This window comes from Leuciscus leuciscus (genome assembly GCF_965113295.1).
Source record: "Leuciscus leuciscus genome assembly, chromosome: 9".
Lineage (NCBI taxonomy): Eukaryota > Metazoa > Chordata > Actinopteri > Cypriniformes > Leuciscidae > Leuciscus > Leuciscus leuciscus.
In genome coordinates this window covers 27277639-27294555 of record NC_138733.1, presented here as the reverse complement: position 1 = coordinate 27294555, position 16917 = coordinate 27277639, and the positions used below count along the sequence as shown (strand labels likewise).

General features: G+C 38.3%; 1 protein-coding gene across 1 annotated transcript; it reads left to right on the top strand.

Moving 5' to 3' along the window:
- Positions 1-10443, top strand: meox2a (mesenchyme homeobox 2a). The gene is made up of 3 exons (XM_082180809.1): positions 1-869; positions 6188-6360; positions 9429-10443. The coding sequence occupies exons 1-3, from the start codon at positions 350-352 to the stop codon at positions 9648-9650; spliced, it is 915 nt and encodes a 304-aa protein (XP_082036935.1). The 5' UTR covers positions 1-349; the 3' UTR covers positions 9651-10443.
- Positions 10444-16917: the final 6474 nt, after the last annotated feature.

Sequence of the window (16917 nt, the reverse complement as noted above, 5' to 3'; positions counted from 1 at the left end):
CAGCCCATTGCCCAAAATCCCGGCCACTGTTAGGAAGCACCTTTCCCTCTCAGCTGGGCCGCAGTCTGCGCTAGACTGTCAACTGAGATTCATCTCTCATCATCATCATCGTCAGCTGCTGCTGCCTGGCAACTCTCGCTCGCGACGTGCATGGGATTATCACACACACACACTCATGTGTACTGACGCACTTTTTTCCTTTTCCACTTTTTTTTCCAAGGAGAGATTGCTTAAAGTGAGAAGCAAAGGAGCGTTTTGTGTTTCTGCTGCTTTTAATTAATCTTTTCATCTCTTGGAAGTTTTGCTGTTGTGGCTTCTGTGTTTGTGAGCGACCGCTTTGGTGCATGCGATGGATCACACGCTGTTCGGCTGTTTGCGCAGCCCTCACGCACCTCCACAGGCCCTGCACCCCGCCTTCGCCCTTCACGGGCGCTCCGAGCACCTCTCCACGTACCCTGACCTCTCCACCTCCTCTCCTTCTACCTGCATCGTGAGCGGTTACCCAGGTGAGGACGGGGGACTGTTTGGGGGGCATGGGCACCAGCGAGGGCCACCCATGTCCCAGCAGCAGCATCATCATCATCATCATCATCATCATCTACCCCAACCGCAGCAGACCGGATGGCACATCCCGCAGACGGCCAGCGCCTCGCCAGCCAGCGCCCGTCTAGGACTGGGCATCTCGGCCCCTGATTCAGGCTCTTCAGACATGGGTCCCGGGGGCCCCAGCCTCTGCGCAAGCACCCCGAGCCTCGGCGGAGGGGTGCCATCAGGGGCCTCTTGTGTTCCCGGAGGGGATTTCGGACGTCATACGATGTCGCCGGCCGAGGCAGAGAAAAGGAATAGCAAACGAAGAAGTGACAGCTCTGGTAAGAAAAAGGCTCATTTTTATTTTAAACCAATCTATATTTAAGTAAAAAGGTAAAGGGTCCGATCTGATCAAGTCATTTTTTGTTTTATATATAGCCTTCATTTATTTGATCAAAAATACAGAAAAACACAGTATTATTGTGAAATATTATTGATAATGGTTTTCTATTTTAATTTACTTTAAAATATAATTTATTTCTGCGATGCAAAGCTGATCAGCCATTACTCTAGTGTTCAGTGTCACATGATTCTGCAGAAATCATATAACAAATGTGTATGTATATATATATGAGTATAATTATTTATTTAATTTCAGTATTTAATATTAGGCCTATTATTTGCAAAATATTTTAATAAATATTTCAAATTTTATAAATCATATATATAAATAATATATCAACATTTAGCATGTATTATTTATTTGCTATCTGTAAATAATATTAATATTTGTTAAATACAAATTATATACATTTCTTATTTTACAAATATTATATATAAATTGTTTTAAATATTTTTAAATATATTATTTATATTTATATACAATATTTATGAATTATTATTTAAATTATTTATATCATTTATATAATTTTATTATAATAATTTATATATATATATATATATATATATGATTGAAAAACTGTAATTTTCTCCTATGCCTATTACAAGAGCATATCACATCGTGTAAATAAATTCTTTGTAATGTTTTCCAGAAGAACATTTCTCTTATCAATTATACTTTTGTTATTTTAGTCCCCATTAAACACTGTTAAAACATCTACATTTTTTTTATTGTAACTGAAAATGTTTTTTGTTTTTTTTACAAGTTATGGTGCATTTTAACAGCCTTCACAATCAGACTGAGTGCAGTGCTATAGTGTTTTTGGAAATGTGGGGAAACGTGGATCCGTGTTTTTGCCTGTGAGAGTTTTGTACTGTAGGTGTTGGCTTACACGCACAGAAGCAATTATTTTGGCTAGCAGAGGGTAGATTGTAACTCATGTGTGGGCATTTAACTGCACGCATGATTCACTTTTAGTCTCATCTGTTTCATCTCCTCACTTTTTTGGCAAGCACAAATAAGGCATGTGGTAAAGTAACTAATGCCATGGTCTGAGAAGGAGAACAGGGACGCCTGTGTTGGCATTTAACACGAAAAGCCAAACGTTAGATGACAGGAGTTTTTTAAGCCGCTTTCTCTTCGAAGATAATTTGTTTGTACATTGGAATCAGAACGGGAATATACTGTTACTTTACTTTTGGTTTTGCTGATGGGTAAAACGAGCAGGGAGATATGAAGTGAACTGAAGGGTTTTCGGTTCACTGCAAAAGCTGTTGTTTAATCTGATGGGCATCTCCAGTTTGTTTTGTCAGGAATAGTTGCCACTCGTGTTAAAAAAAATCAATTTAACACTGCATAAAATGGATCATAAAATTTACTTTTACGATCTTGTTACTTCAAAGGGACTTTTAACTACGTTCTGCCCTTTAAAACAAAGTTCAGGTCCACATAAGAGGTACAGCCCTGCAGATGTGGATTTATTCTCATTTGTGCCAACCCGAAATTAACATAACATTATAAATACACTTGTTCCACTGCTGAAAAGGTCTTGACAGAATTGAAGGACTCTGCACTAGTTCATACATTTTAAACTTTTTATGGTAACACTTCATTTTACAGTGTTCTTGTTGCATATGTTGCATGTACTCTGTAGTAATAACATAACATTTTGCATAATTACATGCAACTAACCCTGAACCAAACCCTAAACCTAACCCTATAGTAAGTACATGCAGTTAATTATTATTACTCATTACTTAAATGTATAATTACACTGTAACAATGAAACCTTAAAATAAAGTGTAACCCAATTTATTTTTAATCTTATATATATATATTTTTGTCGCAATTCTTGTATATAAAATATTTTTTAAAACAGGCAGACGGGATTATAAGTTATTTGCACTGCTAAATATAATCATTATGTAACTATACATTTACTATTATATTATTATTTGTATTAATATTAATTAATTTTGAATATTATTTGAATAATTTTGGATATTATTCTACTCCCGTAGCAAAATTTACAATAAACAAAGTGATTACCATGTTGTAGTGTGTAATACTGTAAAAAATTATTGAATTATAGAAAATGTAATTCTCACGGATGTGTTTGGGGCATTTGAACAGTTTTTATCTATTTTAAGCATTATAGATTTTAAAAGGTATTTCAATTATTAAAATGTTTAAATACTACTTTCTATTCATTTTCAGAGCAACTGTGGCATTACAAAAAATTAAATGAGCTTTTATAATGAGCACCAATCAATGCAACAAGGGTGGATTTAAACAGTCAAAATGTCAACATATTTATATTTAAGATATATTGTTTGATTTATTCAAAGCATGTGTGGATGTTCTAATAAAACAGCACATGTCTGGTTTGGATAGGAGACAGCAGCCTAGCGTGTATTTTGTCATGTGGGTTTTCATGATATTCATTTTGGTTTCTTGTTTTTATCACCAATAAAGCTCAGTATGTAAGTAGAATATTAAAGTAGATGTCTAAATTTTCATTGAAGCTGTATTTTTTAAATCATCTTTGAAAGCTTAGGCTGTCCTGCTTTTCCCCCCCAGTACTTTTCTTTTTTTAAAGAAGAGATAAAAGTTAAAGCGCAGGCCTAATTGCTGTGGTGTAACCGCCGTGTCGCGAAGCCGGGAAAAGTTTCCTTAACTTAGACCAGCTCTGTTCTCAAAACGATGCTCGTGTTGCTTTTTCTCACTCCACAATGGCTGCTTTTGGCCCGCAATAAACGTGCCTTTTTGCTCTTGTTTTAATCAGACCCACATTCAGCCGACTCTTTAAAATACATCTGGTGAAATTTGAGCTAAAACTGGGTGTAATCAGTTGCATTTTGATGCATTGTCTTTAGAAATCACCTGATGATTATTTGTTCAAAGTCTCTTCATTAGCATGAGTCACCATAGAATGCAACTTCTATGCTAAACTACAATATCATCATTACATGAACAATCCTGAGTCTCTGTCCTTGTCAGCTTCTGCAAATCTCAACCTGCAAATTATACTGTTAAATAACACGTTTGGCATGTGTTTATAGCCATCATGATGTAGCTGACAGCGGTGATTTCACACTTCATCTGAACATCCACCTACAGTGAGACCTTCAAGGCAAACTAAAATAATACTTTGCCATATATCCCAGTGTATCTAAGATACGCTTGAAGTGTTTTAAAAACACGGTTTGTTTGATAATCCGACCAGCCTGACACAGCAACAGTGGCTCGACCAATAGCATGAGTTTGGGGGTGGGGACAATCTGACTAATGGCAGTTGAGGGAAAATATGTTTGAAAACAGTTAAAAATTACAAATCTGATCATTTACTTTCTTCTATGTAACACTGAAGAGCACGAGCATTTAAAGTGACAGACCAGCACACACTGAGGGTGCTTTCGCACTGGCAGTTTAGTTCGGAACGGGGCACGGTTCGCATGAAAAATCGCTAATGTAAACGCTGTCATGCGGACCCGGGTTCACACTGGGGTACCGAACCCGAGACTACCTGGAGGAGGTGGTTTGAGTTTGGTTGCACTCGAACCGTGCCGCAGTTTGTGTGAATGTGAAAGCAACATGGACTCAGGTGCACACTTAAAGTAAGTAAAGTAACCTGCACATGCGTTTTAGCTGATGATGTATTTAATGAAATAAAACACATGTAAGGGATGATAGTGTTGATGATTTACCTTGGATACGAGCGGGAGTGAGCCTGCAGTGTATTCGCGCATATCGCGTGGAATCAGGGCAACAAATTAATGGAAATCCTCAAAAGACTCTGTTTGCAAGCAGCAGAAAGCCAACTTATTCAACACATACTCACAGTAAACCTGTGTTGTTCACTCAGCTGCGCATAATAGCACAAAATTAATAAAAAGCACAATATATTGACCCGCATTTTGTTTTCTATCATGCCCCGTGCACGTTTGCGATGACGCAAACGCACCAGGGTTCGATATAATCAAGTTGAGTGTGAAACCAGACCAACGCTGCGGGGGGCGCCGGGAACAATCGCGCTCGGGCTCGGACCGCAGCAAACGAGCCCAGTGTGAAAGCACCCTAATAAACAGAATGATATCGTCTGCTGGTGTGGACGCTAATTTAGTTATCTATATCATTCTGGGTGTGAACGGACCTTACATTTTGAAACAGTATGAGAGTGAGTAAAATTTAATTTATGGGTGAACTTTCCCTTTAAGATGGGATAGTACACAGTATTTTATCATTGAAAAAACATGAACAATTATGCATTTGAAATATCATGCTGACCTGTGTTGAAATGGCAGAGCAGGTCTCGCCACTTGCGGATGGGGTCTCATTAAATTAGACTCTATTTACAGCTGGGTTTGGAATGCTAGTTGGATTAGCGCTCACTCCACACCCATAGATAAATGAACCAAAAGGCTTTGCAAGTGAGTCACAGCAACATGAAGTCATGATAAAGGCGCACGTCTTGTGAAAAAAGAAGCATAAAATTTCCTTCCTCATGTGTCAAAACAACAGAAGCGCATGTGTCTTCGGTAGGATGGATAGCTAGGCTAATCTGACATTTCCTCAATGGCCTTTTGCGTTTCCCATTCAAGAATAGACTAGACGTAATTGAGCTCTGGCAATAACCACATGTAATTGTATATATGAGCTTTTATGCGTTCATGTTCTGTCACTCCAAAAAACATCTGAAACTAGGGAAAGCAATTCGCCGTAATTGACAGCGCAAGAGCGAGGGAGGGAATAAGAAACACTCCACTGAAAATTGTTGTGAGCTGGCAGCTCCTGAGCCATGACTGGAAGACGCTCGTAACATTTTGAGGTAAATAAACTAAGGAAATATATTTTTACACGTCCTCCAGTACTGTTTTGTTCCCTATTAAAACTACAAGGATAGCAGATTCCATTAACACTAAGTCAAATGAAGTCTTTGGAAAGTGTTCTGGTGAGCGCCAACTCATTGTGAGAATCTATATAGCGGTTTATGAAAACTCACGGCTGGAGCTGACTTTTACAAACAGCTGGCATGCACAATTGCAGCATCGTAAAATATGACTGGCAGTATTCCTTATTCTCCTCTGCTTTTCTTTATGACATTTCTGGGATTTCAACCCTGCAGTGATTGTATTTAATTGGAACGATTGCATTGAAATGAACTGATTGTGTTTCAAAGCCCATTTTGTTGTGGAACAGTTGACACTGCTTTTCAAAAAGATTGTGACCATTTCTTTCATTCTTGCTTTTTCTTTTCAGAGTCCCAAGATGGGAATTACAAATCGGATGTGAGCAGCAAGCCAAGGAAGGAGCGGACAGCGTTCACCAAAGAGCAAATTCGAGAACTGGAGGCAGAATTCGCCCATCACAACTATTTGACCAGACTGAGGCGGTACGAAATCGCCGTAAACCTGGATCTCACGGAAAGGCAGGTGAGATGACCGAGTGCGACCTGGTCCCTGTTCATCAATCATTCTGTCAGAAGCTACTGTCGTTTTATTTTTTTTCTGGGTTCAGTGCTTTTCTATCCAGCCATGGAGTGGGACTATTGTATTCCAGATGTTTCTGCAAGCTCTCTTTTTGGCTGTAGTCAAGTAACGGGAGAGGCGAAGGAAGTTCTGTCCGCTAAGGCACTTCCGCCTTGCTGCTCCGTCTTACAAATTGGTCTCTGCGTGGGAAGGCGCTTCCTACAGCCATATGTGAAATAAATAGCACATGACGCTTTATTTGGAGCCAGAGATATATTGGTTGTTGTAACTATTTGATGTTTTAACCAAACAACTATGTAATCGTATTAAACCATTGAAGTTTATTGACTCTTACAGACATAAAGAGATGACATAATGCTCGCTGTTTTTGAAATGACATCATTGGCAGGTCATTCTGGCCTAATTCAAAACACCATTCATAACATTTTTAACTGCTCAATGAACCATGCAAGTGCCTTAAATTATAATATGTCCAGTACCTCGCAGTATTTTAGATTACAAATTCGTTTCTAGACCTTTTGGTTTCATAAGACTTTGCTGTTTGCCATGGATCCCACAAGGAAGTGACATCTGTGGCCTTAAATTATGCTATCTTCTCTGGGGATACATTCCCAAGGCTTAGAATTAAAAACCTTGCCACACGACAAGTAAGCAAATCCGTCTCCTGCAATGTGATCCCTGTGTGAACCTGCTGGAGTTCTGGACGTTCGTGACAGGAGAAGGACTATGACTGGAGCACACGTAAAATGGTTACTAATCATAATGATATTGCACAGGCTAATTAAAACGACTATCTGTAATTAAATTTATTACAGCACCTGCAAGAAAGCACTGTACTGGTCTCCCTTAATGTTTTAGGAGTTTAGAATTAAACTCCTCCAGCTAATTCAGTTAATTCAAACTTTGTTTGTTTATTTATTTAGTAACTTTTTTTAACTTTATAATTTTTTGAGAAATGTAAAATTAAAGTGAATAAAAAAATTACAGTGAAAATAACCATTTACTTTTTTTGAATAAAAGACTATGTCATCCACATAGTGAATTCTTATTGGCTTTTGCACATTTGTCTGTTTTTTTTCTTTCTTGCATTGATTTTAACCAAATGGGTGTCTTGCCACTGCAAAGAGGCCCTGATTTCATTTACACAGATCCAGTCTTCAACTTTAAATTTATTTCAATGCTGCCATGCAAGTGCTGGTATTTTTAGGAAATTATAGAATTGTCTAATGACATGCACTAACCAGTGACCAGTGAACTCACTGGGACATTTTCAGGCTGAGAGAAGAATTGCAAACGTTGCAGATATATTTTAAGGGTGGCAGTCTTACAGTGCTGACAGTAATGAACGTGGGTGGCCAATTTAATAGTGTTCTAGCGGACCTTAAAATCCAAAGACGATTCCTTGCGGATGCTTGAAACGTACGCTGAAGGAATTATTGTGTTGAGCGTAAAATTAATTTGAACGTAAAATGCTTAAAAGTTTGATAGCCATTTGGAGAAAAAAAATAATACTTCAAATTACATCATTTTGCTGATTTGGGCCTGGTATTCGTCAAGTCTGATTGCGTATGATGAATAATTCTGGTCTATTCCATGTGACTATCTAACATCATAACTACTCCAGAAATAAATTTTAGCATTAGACAAGCAAGCCTTACTTGCACTGCAGTGACCCTTTAAGAAACAGCTAAATCATCGTGTTGGGAAACGTAAATACTGTCTCTGAATTAACTCGCAAGGAAAAGACAAAAATGTCTGATGCCACAGAAAAGATGGGCTGAAAATACCGTAGGTGCCAAATATGTGCATTGAAAGCCATGGGATTTTTCAAGCGTCTTCAGAAAAACATAATTCCAAACTTTGTGGATCATGCATTAGAATAGCATGGCAGTCATCTGATCACATGGCACACTTGCACCCGATCGAGGGATATTAGCTTACTGGAGTTTGGTGAGTCATGGCCTGATCTACCTCTCCAATCGCTCCTCCAACAACCACAGTAAACAGATCATCTGCACCATCGGGGTGAACATACAGACTAATTTGCTGAAGACAAATTACACTCTTAAAAATAAAGGTTCCAAATATTTTGTTGTTGTGGTTTTCACAGCGATGCCATTAAAGAGCCATTTTGGGTTCCCCATGCAAGGAACCTTACATGGAACACTTTTTAAAATAACCAATTTTTTCGTAGTGTGAAAGACTTTTTAATAATCTAAACAACGATAAAGATTTCCACTGTAAAGATCCTTTTGTGCAATGGAAAGGTTCCTTGGATGTTAAAGGTTCTTCATGGAACCATATGCCAATAAAGAACCTTTATTTCTAAGGCATGCCTACATTAATCTGGATAGGATACATTTGAAAACGCATCTTTTTCTCTATTTTTGGCCATCTGTCCACACTGAGATGGCATTTTTGTCCTGAGAAAACAGATTTTTGAAGACACTTCAAATTCTTTACAGTTTTCTAGTTTGGACTGTGAAAACAGAAGTATTTAAAAACGACAGTGTATATCATGGTGTAAATATTATGGTTATAATCGCATGTACCGTTGCTAACGATAAATGTTACTTTGTACAATCTTCATATTACATTCCTGAAAAGATGACAGAAATGTACTCGCAATTGCTGTTGTGTGTCAAAACATGAGGGCAATTGTGTTTTAGACCATACATGGAATATAGCGATTTTTGAGTGCGATTGGATGCACCAGTAAGTGTTGGGATATTTAGCTAATAAAATGATCGTGCCAGAAGAAGTGTGAGAACTTTATTATGTCTGCTCTCTCTGTATCATTTCAGTGAGCTTTTATTTCATTTTACGCATGCGCAGTAAGATGATTTAAGCATTTTTCGTAGTTTTAGTGTGGACGAGAAACTTTTGGAAAAGCTTGAAAACGCTAATATGGTTGAAGAGCGTTTTGAAACGATCTAAATGTAATGGGCTTAATGTAGATGTAGCCTAAGAGTGTAGGATCTGATAACTCATGTGTCTTTCTTTCCCACTAGGTAAAAGTGTGGTTTCAGAACAGACGGATGAAGTGGAAGCGAGTTAAAGGAGGCCAACAGGGGGCGGTAGCGAGAGAAAAAGAGCTTGTGAATGTCAAAAAGGGAACGTTGCTTCCCTCTGAGTTTTCGGGAATTCCTGGACTCCAACATACACCGGACTCACTTATCAACAATGAGGACAGCCACGACAGCGACCAGAGCTCTGAGCATGCTCACTTATGATGCTTATCCGGGGTCATGTTCAGTTAAATACGGACTGAAAGTACAGACACAAAGACTGCACAGCAGATTATACGTGCCAATGAGGAGCAACCACACCACGACGCCTCCCAGGACAGTTCCTGTGACGCCTCAAAGTAGTAACAGTGCTTGCTCAATATGTAAAAATGTACACAGGACTGATATATTGTTCTGCATTTGGATGATACAGAATATTTGTGATACTTTGGCATCAATATTCACAAAGAAAAGGTGCCTTGCTTGTTTGACGGAACTGTTTACACATTTGAAAATGGCGTTAAATGCATTAAAGGTGCTGTAAGCCATTTCAAAATCCTCACTGTCAGCAAAGCCAAAGTGTTTTACAGAGCCTAGAGACTTCTGTCAGGTGGTATTGATATGTTCTGCATGCTATTCTATAAAATAATCACTTACAGCACCTTTAAAGTACCCTTCTACTGCTGTTTTACTTGAAAGATAGAAGAGCAGTGTTTTAAACTGTCTGGATCTGGCCCAACAACATTCCATTCTGATCTTACATTGAAAAGGGGTATGTTTTAGTTTGCACTGTCAATTTCTGTGCCTTAATTGATTCTACTGTATGTTTTTGTACAATTTCGATGTGATCGAAATAATATTCAATCAAGTGTGCAGGAGAGTCAAAAACATTTCAGATAATATTATGTCATGTAAATATAAGTATTCCTATCTTCCAAAAATCTGACAGCTGTATCATGTGCAGACAATGCTTCAACAATAAACTTTTCGTATGTTGCTTGGTTTGATTTTCTTATCATGAATGATTCTTTCTTGGAGGTTAGATAATAATAAACAGTACTTGAATAATTTGAGAAAACCGGCTTTTGACTACAGAACTGACTGCCAGGGCTCAATATGTGAGTGTTACGGGTCAGCTGACGAAACTGCCCTCCTATTGGGCCTCTGCTATATCCTACTTTTTTATGTACATGCATGTTTATACCTTTTAAACTTTGGCTTGTGAAATACTATTTTTCAATTTTTGTGATAGTAGTATCAGTAGAACGGGTTGAAAATAATACATTTTTGCCATTTAACCTACTGAATGCCATCATTTTCTAGCAAATGTGAAAATGATTTCTGTCTTAGAGTTTCCTGTATGATTATATTGACTATAATGTCTAAGATAAAATTTTCTTTGCAAATTATATTAAAAAAAAATTTTTATATTTAAAAAACAATTAAAGGTAGGCTACACTATATACCATTTGGCCCTATAGCGTTAAAAAAACAAAAGTGCATGCATTTTGCGGAAAAAACATTGGTTTCAATTCGGCCCTATATACGTGACTGTGCTGATGAATATGGCTATCCATAAAACATACACTACTAGGCTTGACATGGAAAGGATGTCAAGCGGACTAGCGGAAGACGTTACTGAAGCTTTACCCATAGGCTAATAGACACGGTACTTCCTTGAAAATAAATTCCAGCACAGCTCTACAACAACCATAATTCATGACCCTTAACAATAGATAATGCTTTACAATAAACAACGTGTGCCAATTTATCTGTTCAATAAAATACCTTACTCACCCGTCGAGTCATAAGAACGCCATCTCCGCATCACTTTTACAACATTTCAACCCCCTCAGTTCCCGCCATCTCCGAAAAGCCAAGCCAAGCCGATGTTGATTTTGTTTTATGATTTACGAGCTTCACGCTTTCTCTTTTTGTCAGAAGACTCCTCTATTCGTTTTTGTTTTGTTTTTTGTTTTAAACCCGGGAGGTTTGAGAATTAGCTGCTCCATGTCAATATTTCTTCCTCGCTGTGACAAGACAATTAACCCATTCCCACACGCTTCAAAGTAGCAGATACACGTTTCTCTATTTACGGATATGACGAGACATGCGCATTTGTTTTCTTCTAAAGTAACTATAAACAATTATAATAGGCTTACCATAGTGAATCAGGGTAAGACAAAAGCGTGTTTTGGAAGAGGGATTAATGATGTGACTTATTATTTATTTAATAATTTTGAACAAAAAAGTTAGGCTAGCTAATTGTTCTTTTAAACAATGTAAAAATTACATTTGCAATTAGAAACTCAATGTAAATTAAAATTAATAATTTAAAATATTTTGAAAGTGTAAAAATATTAACTAGCCTACTGGCCCAACTGAGCAAGCAAAAAATACATCCGTTGATTATCTGCTTGTATCTTATTATCGAAATTTTCATCAGTTTTCTCGAAACTGGTGCATTTTAAAGGTAGGGTAGGACATTTTTGAGAGGCTATTCATAGCAAGCTAGCTCTGAGAGCACAAGATCCAACCCTCCTTTCAAAGCTTCTCCAAAGTCACACCTCCTTTAAAACACATGAACGCACACAGCAGTCTGCAAAGCGCCACAAGAGACGGCGTTATGACTCATGGCGTTACTGCCTCATGACTCAAAGCACATACCATTACAATAATAATGAACATAAACAACTTGAGACCTGTACCACCTGACTGCTGCAGATTCATTACAACGTTGATGGTTTCGCCATTGAAACGCAGAAATTCGAGTCACGAACCACTCCGAGTATAACGTCACGGGTATCTCTTCCAAATATGGTGTGAACGCAGCATAAGCTCGTTGTTTTGGTTCAGAAGGAACTGTAAAAGGTGGCTGCTGGGTGCTCATTGACTGTCGTCTGGCTAACTCATAGCATGAAACGCGCTGATGATGTGTGATGTCTGCGTGAGCAGGTGCGTGGAGGTATGGAAATACATACAGGTATATGACAGGCATTTAGAACATCGTACCATTGCATTCGGACTGAATTCAATGATTGGACAAACATTTTATGGTCCTACGCCTTCCACAGACGACATATATACAAATAATTACATTAAGACCGCTTAACTTAGTGATTGCTATCAGGATGTGAAGAGACTTTCAACCAGCATAACAAAACAATGTTTCTGGAACAAATCACCTACCTCACCTTTACATGATTATCTTAATTGAATGTGAAGACGTCTACTGCCACTAGTAGACTAATAATTACTAGAATAATTAAAGCTGCAAGCAGCGATGAAAGGGCCCTCGCACCCATGCCATCGTCACTCGTTGGCTTTAGGAAGACAGAGCATGGTTGGGCAATGTGCATTTAAGGAGGTATACAGTATATAGTAGTTGCTAGCATGTTTAGTATGTTTTTAGCATGCTTAGTACACAATAGGTATGTGGTTAGTACTGCATTACTGTGTTAACCAGTTCAGTTTCTGTTGGCAGTAGGTGGGGTTATATATCTGAATATTGCTTTGTAGATGTGTTCAGTGCAGGACTTTTATGAAGTATGTGAAGTTTGGGGCAGATTGGATATTGTATGTTTGAGTTACAACAACTTCCTTTAGCATTTCTAACATGCTTTAGAACTTAGCTATGTGTTTCTAGCATGTTTCTTGCATGTTACATATTAAGTTTGGGGCAGATTGGACATTCCATGCCTGTGTTACAGCAAATTCCTATTTAATTGCAGCAATAGCATGCTTTAGCAATTAGCTAAGTGTTTGCTAGCATGTTTTAGCATGTTTCTAGAATGTTGTTAGCATGTTTAGCACTTGCTGGCACTTTTTTATATGTTATTAGGAGTCCACAACAGTGTTTAACATGTCACTTCCTGTTGCCAGCAGGTGGCGCTTTGACTGTAACTGAATATGAGCATTGTAATGTGTTCAAGACAGAACGCTTATCAAAAGTGTGAAGTTTGGCGCAGATTGGACATTGCCTTCTTGAGTAACAACAACATCCTGTTTCATTATATTAGCATGCTTTAGCACTTAGCTTAGTATTGCTAGCATGTTTTAACATGTTTCTAGCATGTTTAGAAGTCAATGGTATTTTTAACATGTTGCTAGAACGGCATCAACGTGTTAAACATGACACTTCCTGTTACCAGTAGGTGGCGCTATTACTATAACTGAATATTCTCATGTAGATGTGTTCAGGCCATGACTCTTATCAAACGTGTGAAGTTTGGGGCAGACTGGACATTCCGTGCCTGTGTTACAGCAAATTCCTATTTAATTGCAGTATTAGCATGCTTTAGCACTAAGCTAAGTGTTTGCTAGCATGTTTTAACATGTTTCTAGTATGTTGTTAGCATGTTTAGCACATGCTGGAACTTTTTTATATGTTATTAGGAGTCCACAACAGTGTTTAACATGTCACTTCCTGTTGCCAGCAGGTGGCGCTATGACTGTAACTGAATATGAGCATGGTCATGTGTTCAGGACAGAACGCTTATCAAACGTGTGAAGTTTGGCGCAGATTGGACATTGCCTTCTTGAGTAACAACAACATCCTGTTTCATTGAATTAACATGCTTTAGCACTTAGCTAAGTTTTGCTAGCATGTTTTAACATGTTTCTAGCATGTTTAGAAGTCAATGGCATTTTTAACATGTTGCTAGAACGGCATCAACGTGTTAAACATGACACTTCCTGTTACCAGTAGGTGGCGCTATTACTATAACTGAATATTCTCATGTAGATGTGTTCAGGCCATGACTCTTATCAAATGTGTGACGTTTGGGGCAGATTAGACATTCCGTGCCTGAGTTACAGCAAATTCCTATTTAATTGCAGTAATAGCATGCTTTAGCAATTAGCTAAGTGTTTGCTAGCATGTTTTAGCATGTGTCTAGTATGTTGTTAGCATGCTTAGCACTTGCTGGCACTTTTTTATATGTTATCAGGAGTTCACAACAATGTTAAACATGTCACTTCCTGTTGCCAGCAGGTGGCGCTATGACTGTAACTGAATATGAGCATGGTCATGTGTTCAGGACAGAACGCTTATCAAACGTGTGAAGTTTGGGGCAGATTGGACATTCCATGCCTGAGTTTCAGCAACTTCCTGTTTCATGGCGAAACATCGAAATTTGTCAGGCCGCCGAGGACCCGCCCTTCGACGAAAACTCAAGATCTTCGCAATTTAACGTCGCAAAGGCCTTAAGATTACACTCACCAAATTTGAAGATGATCAGATTAAAACTGTAGGAGGAGTTCGTTAAAGTATGAGGCATGAAAATGGCAAAAACTGCACAAAAATCTGAGAGGAAGTTGAAAATGGCTGACTTCCTGTTGTGTTTAGGGCTACGCTCCAAGAGACTTTTTTGTAGGTATTAGGTCCTTACATGTATGTACCGAATTTCGTAAACGTACGTGGAACATAGCGGGAGGCGCACTCCGTTGAACTTTTATAGGTGGCGCTATCGAGCCATTTTGCCCCGCCCAATTCTGAAACCTATATCAGATGTAAATTTTCGCCAGTTCTGACACGTGTGCAAAGTTTCGTGAGTTTTCGAGCATGTTTAGGCCCTCAAAAATGCGATTAAATGCGGAGAATAATAATAATAATTAAAGCTGCAAGCAGCGATGAAAGGGCCCTCGCACCCGTGCCATCGTCACTCGTTGGCTTTAGGAAGACAGAGCATGGTTGGGCAATGTGCATTTAAGGAGGTATACAGTATATAGTAGTTGCTAGCATGTTTAGTATGTTTTTAGCATGCTTAGTACACAATAGGTATGTGGTTAGTACTGCATTACTGTGTTAACCAGTTCAGTTTCTGTTGGCAGTAGGTGGGGTTATATATCTGAATATTGCTTTGTAGATGTGTTCAGTGCAGGACTTTTATCAAGTATGTGAAGTTTGGGGCAGATTGGATATTGTATGTTTGAGTTACAGCAAATTCATATTTAATTGTAGTAATAGTATGGTTTAGTACTTATAGTGTTTACTAGTATGTTTTAGCATGTTTCTAGTATGTTGGTAGGATGTTAAGCACCTACTGGCATTTTTTTTTATATGTTATTAGGAGTCCACAACAGTGTTTAACATGTCACTTCCTGTTGCCAGCAGGTGGCGCATTGACTGTAACTGAATATGAGCATTGTCATGTGTTCAAGACAGAACGCTTATCAAAAGTGTGAAGTTTGGCGCAGATTGGACATTGCCTTCTTGAGTAACAACAACATCCTGTTTCATTATATTAGCATGCTTTAGCACTTAGCTTAGTATTGCTAGCATGTTTTAACATGTTTCTAGCATGTTTAGAAGTCAATGGTATTTTTAACATGTTGCTAGAACGGCATCAACGTGTTAAACATGACACTTCCTGTTACCAGTAGGTGGCACTATTACTATAACTGAATATTCTCATGTAGATGTGTTCAGGCCATGACTCTTATCAAACGTGTGAAGTTTGGGGCAGACTGGACATTCCGTGCCTGTGTTACAGCAAATTCCTATTTAATTGCAGTATTAGCATGCTTTAGCACTAAGCTAAGTGTTTGCTAGCATTTTTTAACATGTTTCTAGTATGTTGTTAGCATGTTTAGCACATGCTGGAACTTTTTTATATGTTATTAGGAGTCCACAACAGTGTTTAACATGTCACTTCCTGTTGCCAGCAGGTGGCGCTATGACTGTAACTGAATATGAGCATGGTCATGTGTTCAGGACAGAACGCTTATCAAAAGAGTGAAGTTTGGCGCAGATTGGACATTGCCTTCTTGAGTAACAACAACATCCTGTTTCATTGAATTAACATGCTTTAGCACTTAGCTAAGTTTTGCTAGCATGTTTTAACATGTTTCTAGCATGTTTAGAAGTCAATGGCATTTTTAACATGTTGCTAGAACGGCATCAACGTGTTAAACATGACACTTCCTGTTACCAGTAGGTGGCGCTATTACTATAACTGAATATTCTCATGTAGATGTGTTCAGGCCATGACTCTTATCAAACGTGTGACGTTTGGGGCAGACTGGACATTCCGTGCCTGTGTTTCAGCAAATTCCTATTTAATTGCAGTATTAGCATGCTTAAGCACTAAGCTAAGTGTTTGCTAGCATGTTTTAACATGTTTCTAGTATGTTGTTAGCATGTTTAGCACATGCTGGAACTTTTTTATATGTTATTAGGAGTCCACAACAGTGTTTAACATGTCACTTCCTGTTGCCAGCAGGTGGCGCTATGACTGTAACTGAATATGAGCATGGTCATGTGTCCAGGACAGAACGCTTATCAAAAGTGTGAAGTTTGGCGCAGATTGGACATTGCCTTCTTGAGTAACAACAACATCCTGTTTCATTGAATTAGCATGCTTTAGCACTTAGCTAAGTATTGCTAGCATGTTTTAACATGTTTCTAGCATGTTTAGAAGTCAATGGCATTTTTAACATGTTGCTAGAATGGCATCAACGTGTTAAACATGACACTTCCTGTTACCAGTAG

What these genes read in the sequence shown, in the direction of transcription:
- meox2a (XM_082180809.1), top strand. Translation starts at nt 350, where the DNA reads ATGGATCACACGCTGTTCGGCTGTTTGCGCAGCCCTCACGCACCTCCA. An exon ending in ACGAAGAAGTGACAGCTCTG is followed by an intron (nt 870 to 6,187) that starts GTAAGAAAAAGG and finishes TTTTCTTTTCAG; the next exon opens with AGTCCCAAGATGGGAATTAC. An exon ending in TGGATCTCACGGAAAGGCAG is followed by an intron (nt 6,361 to 9,428) that starts GTGAGATGACCG and finishes CTTTCCCACTAG; the next exon opens with GTAAAAGTGTGGTTTCAGAA.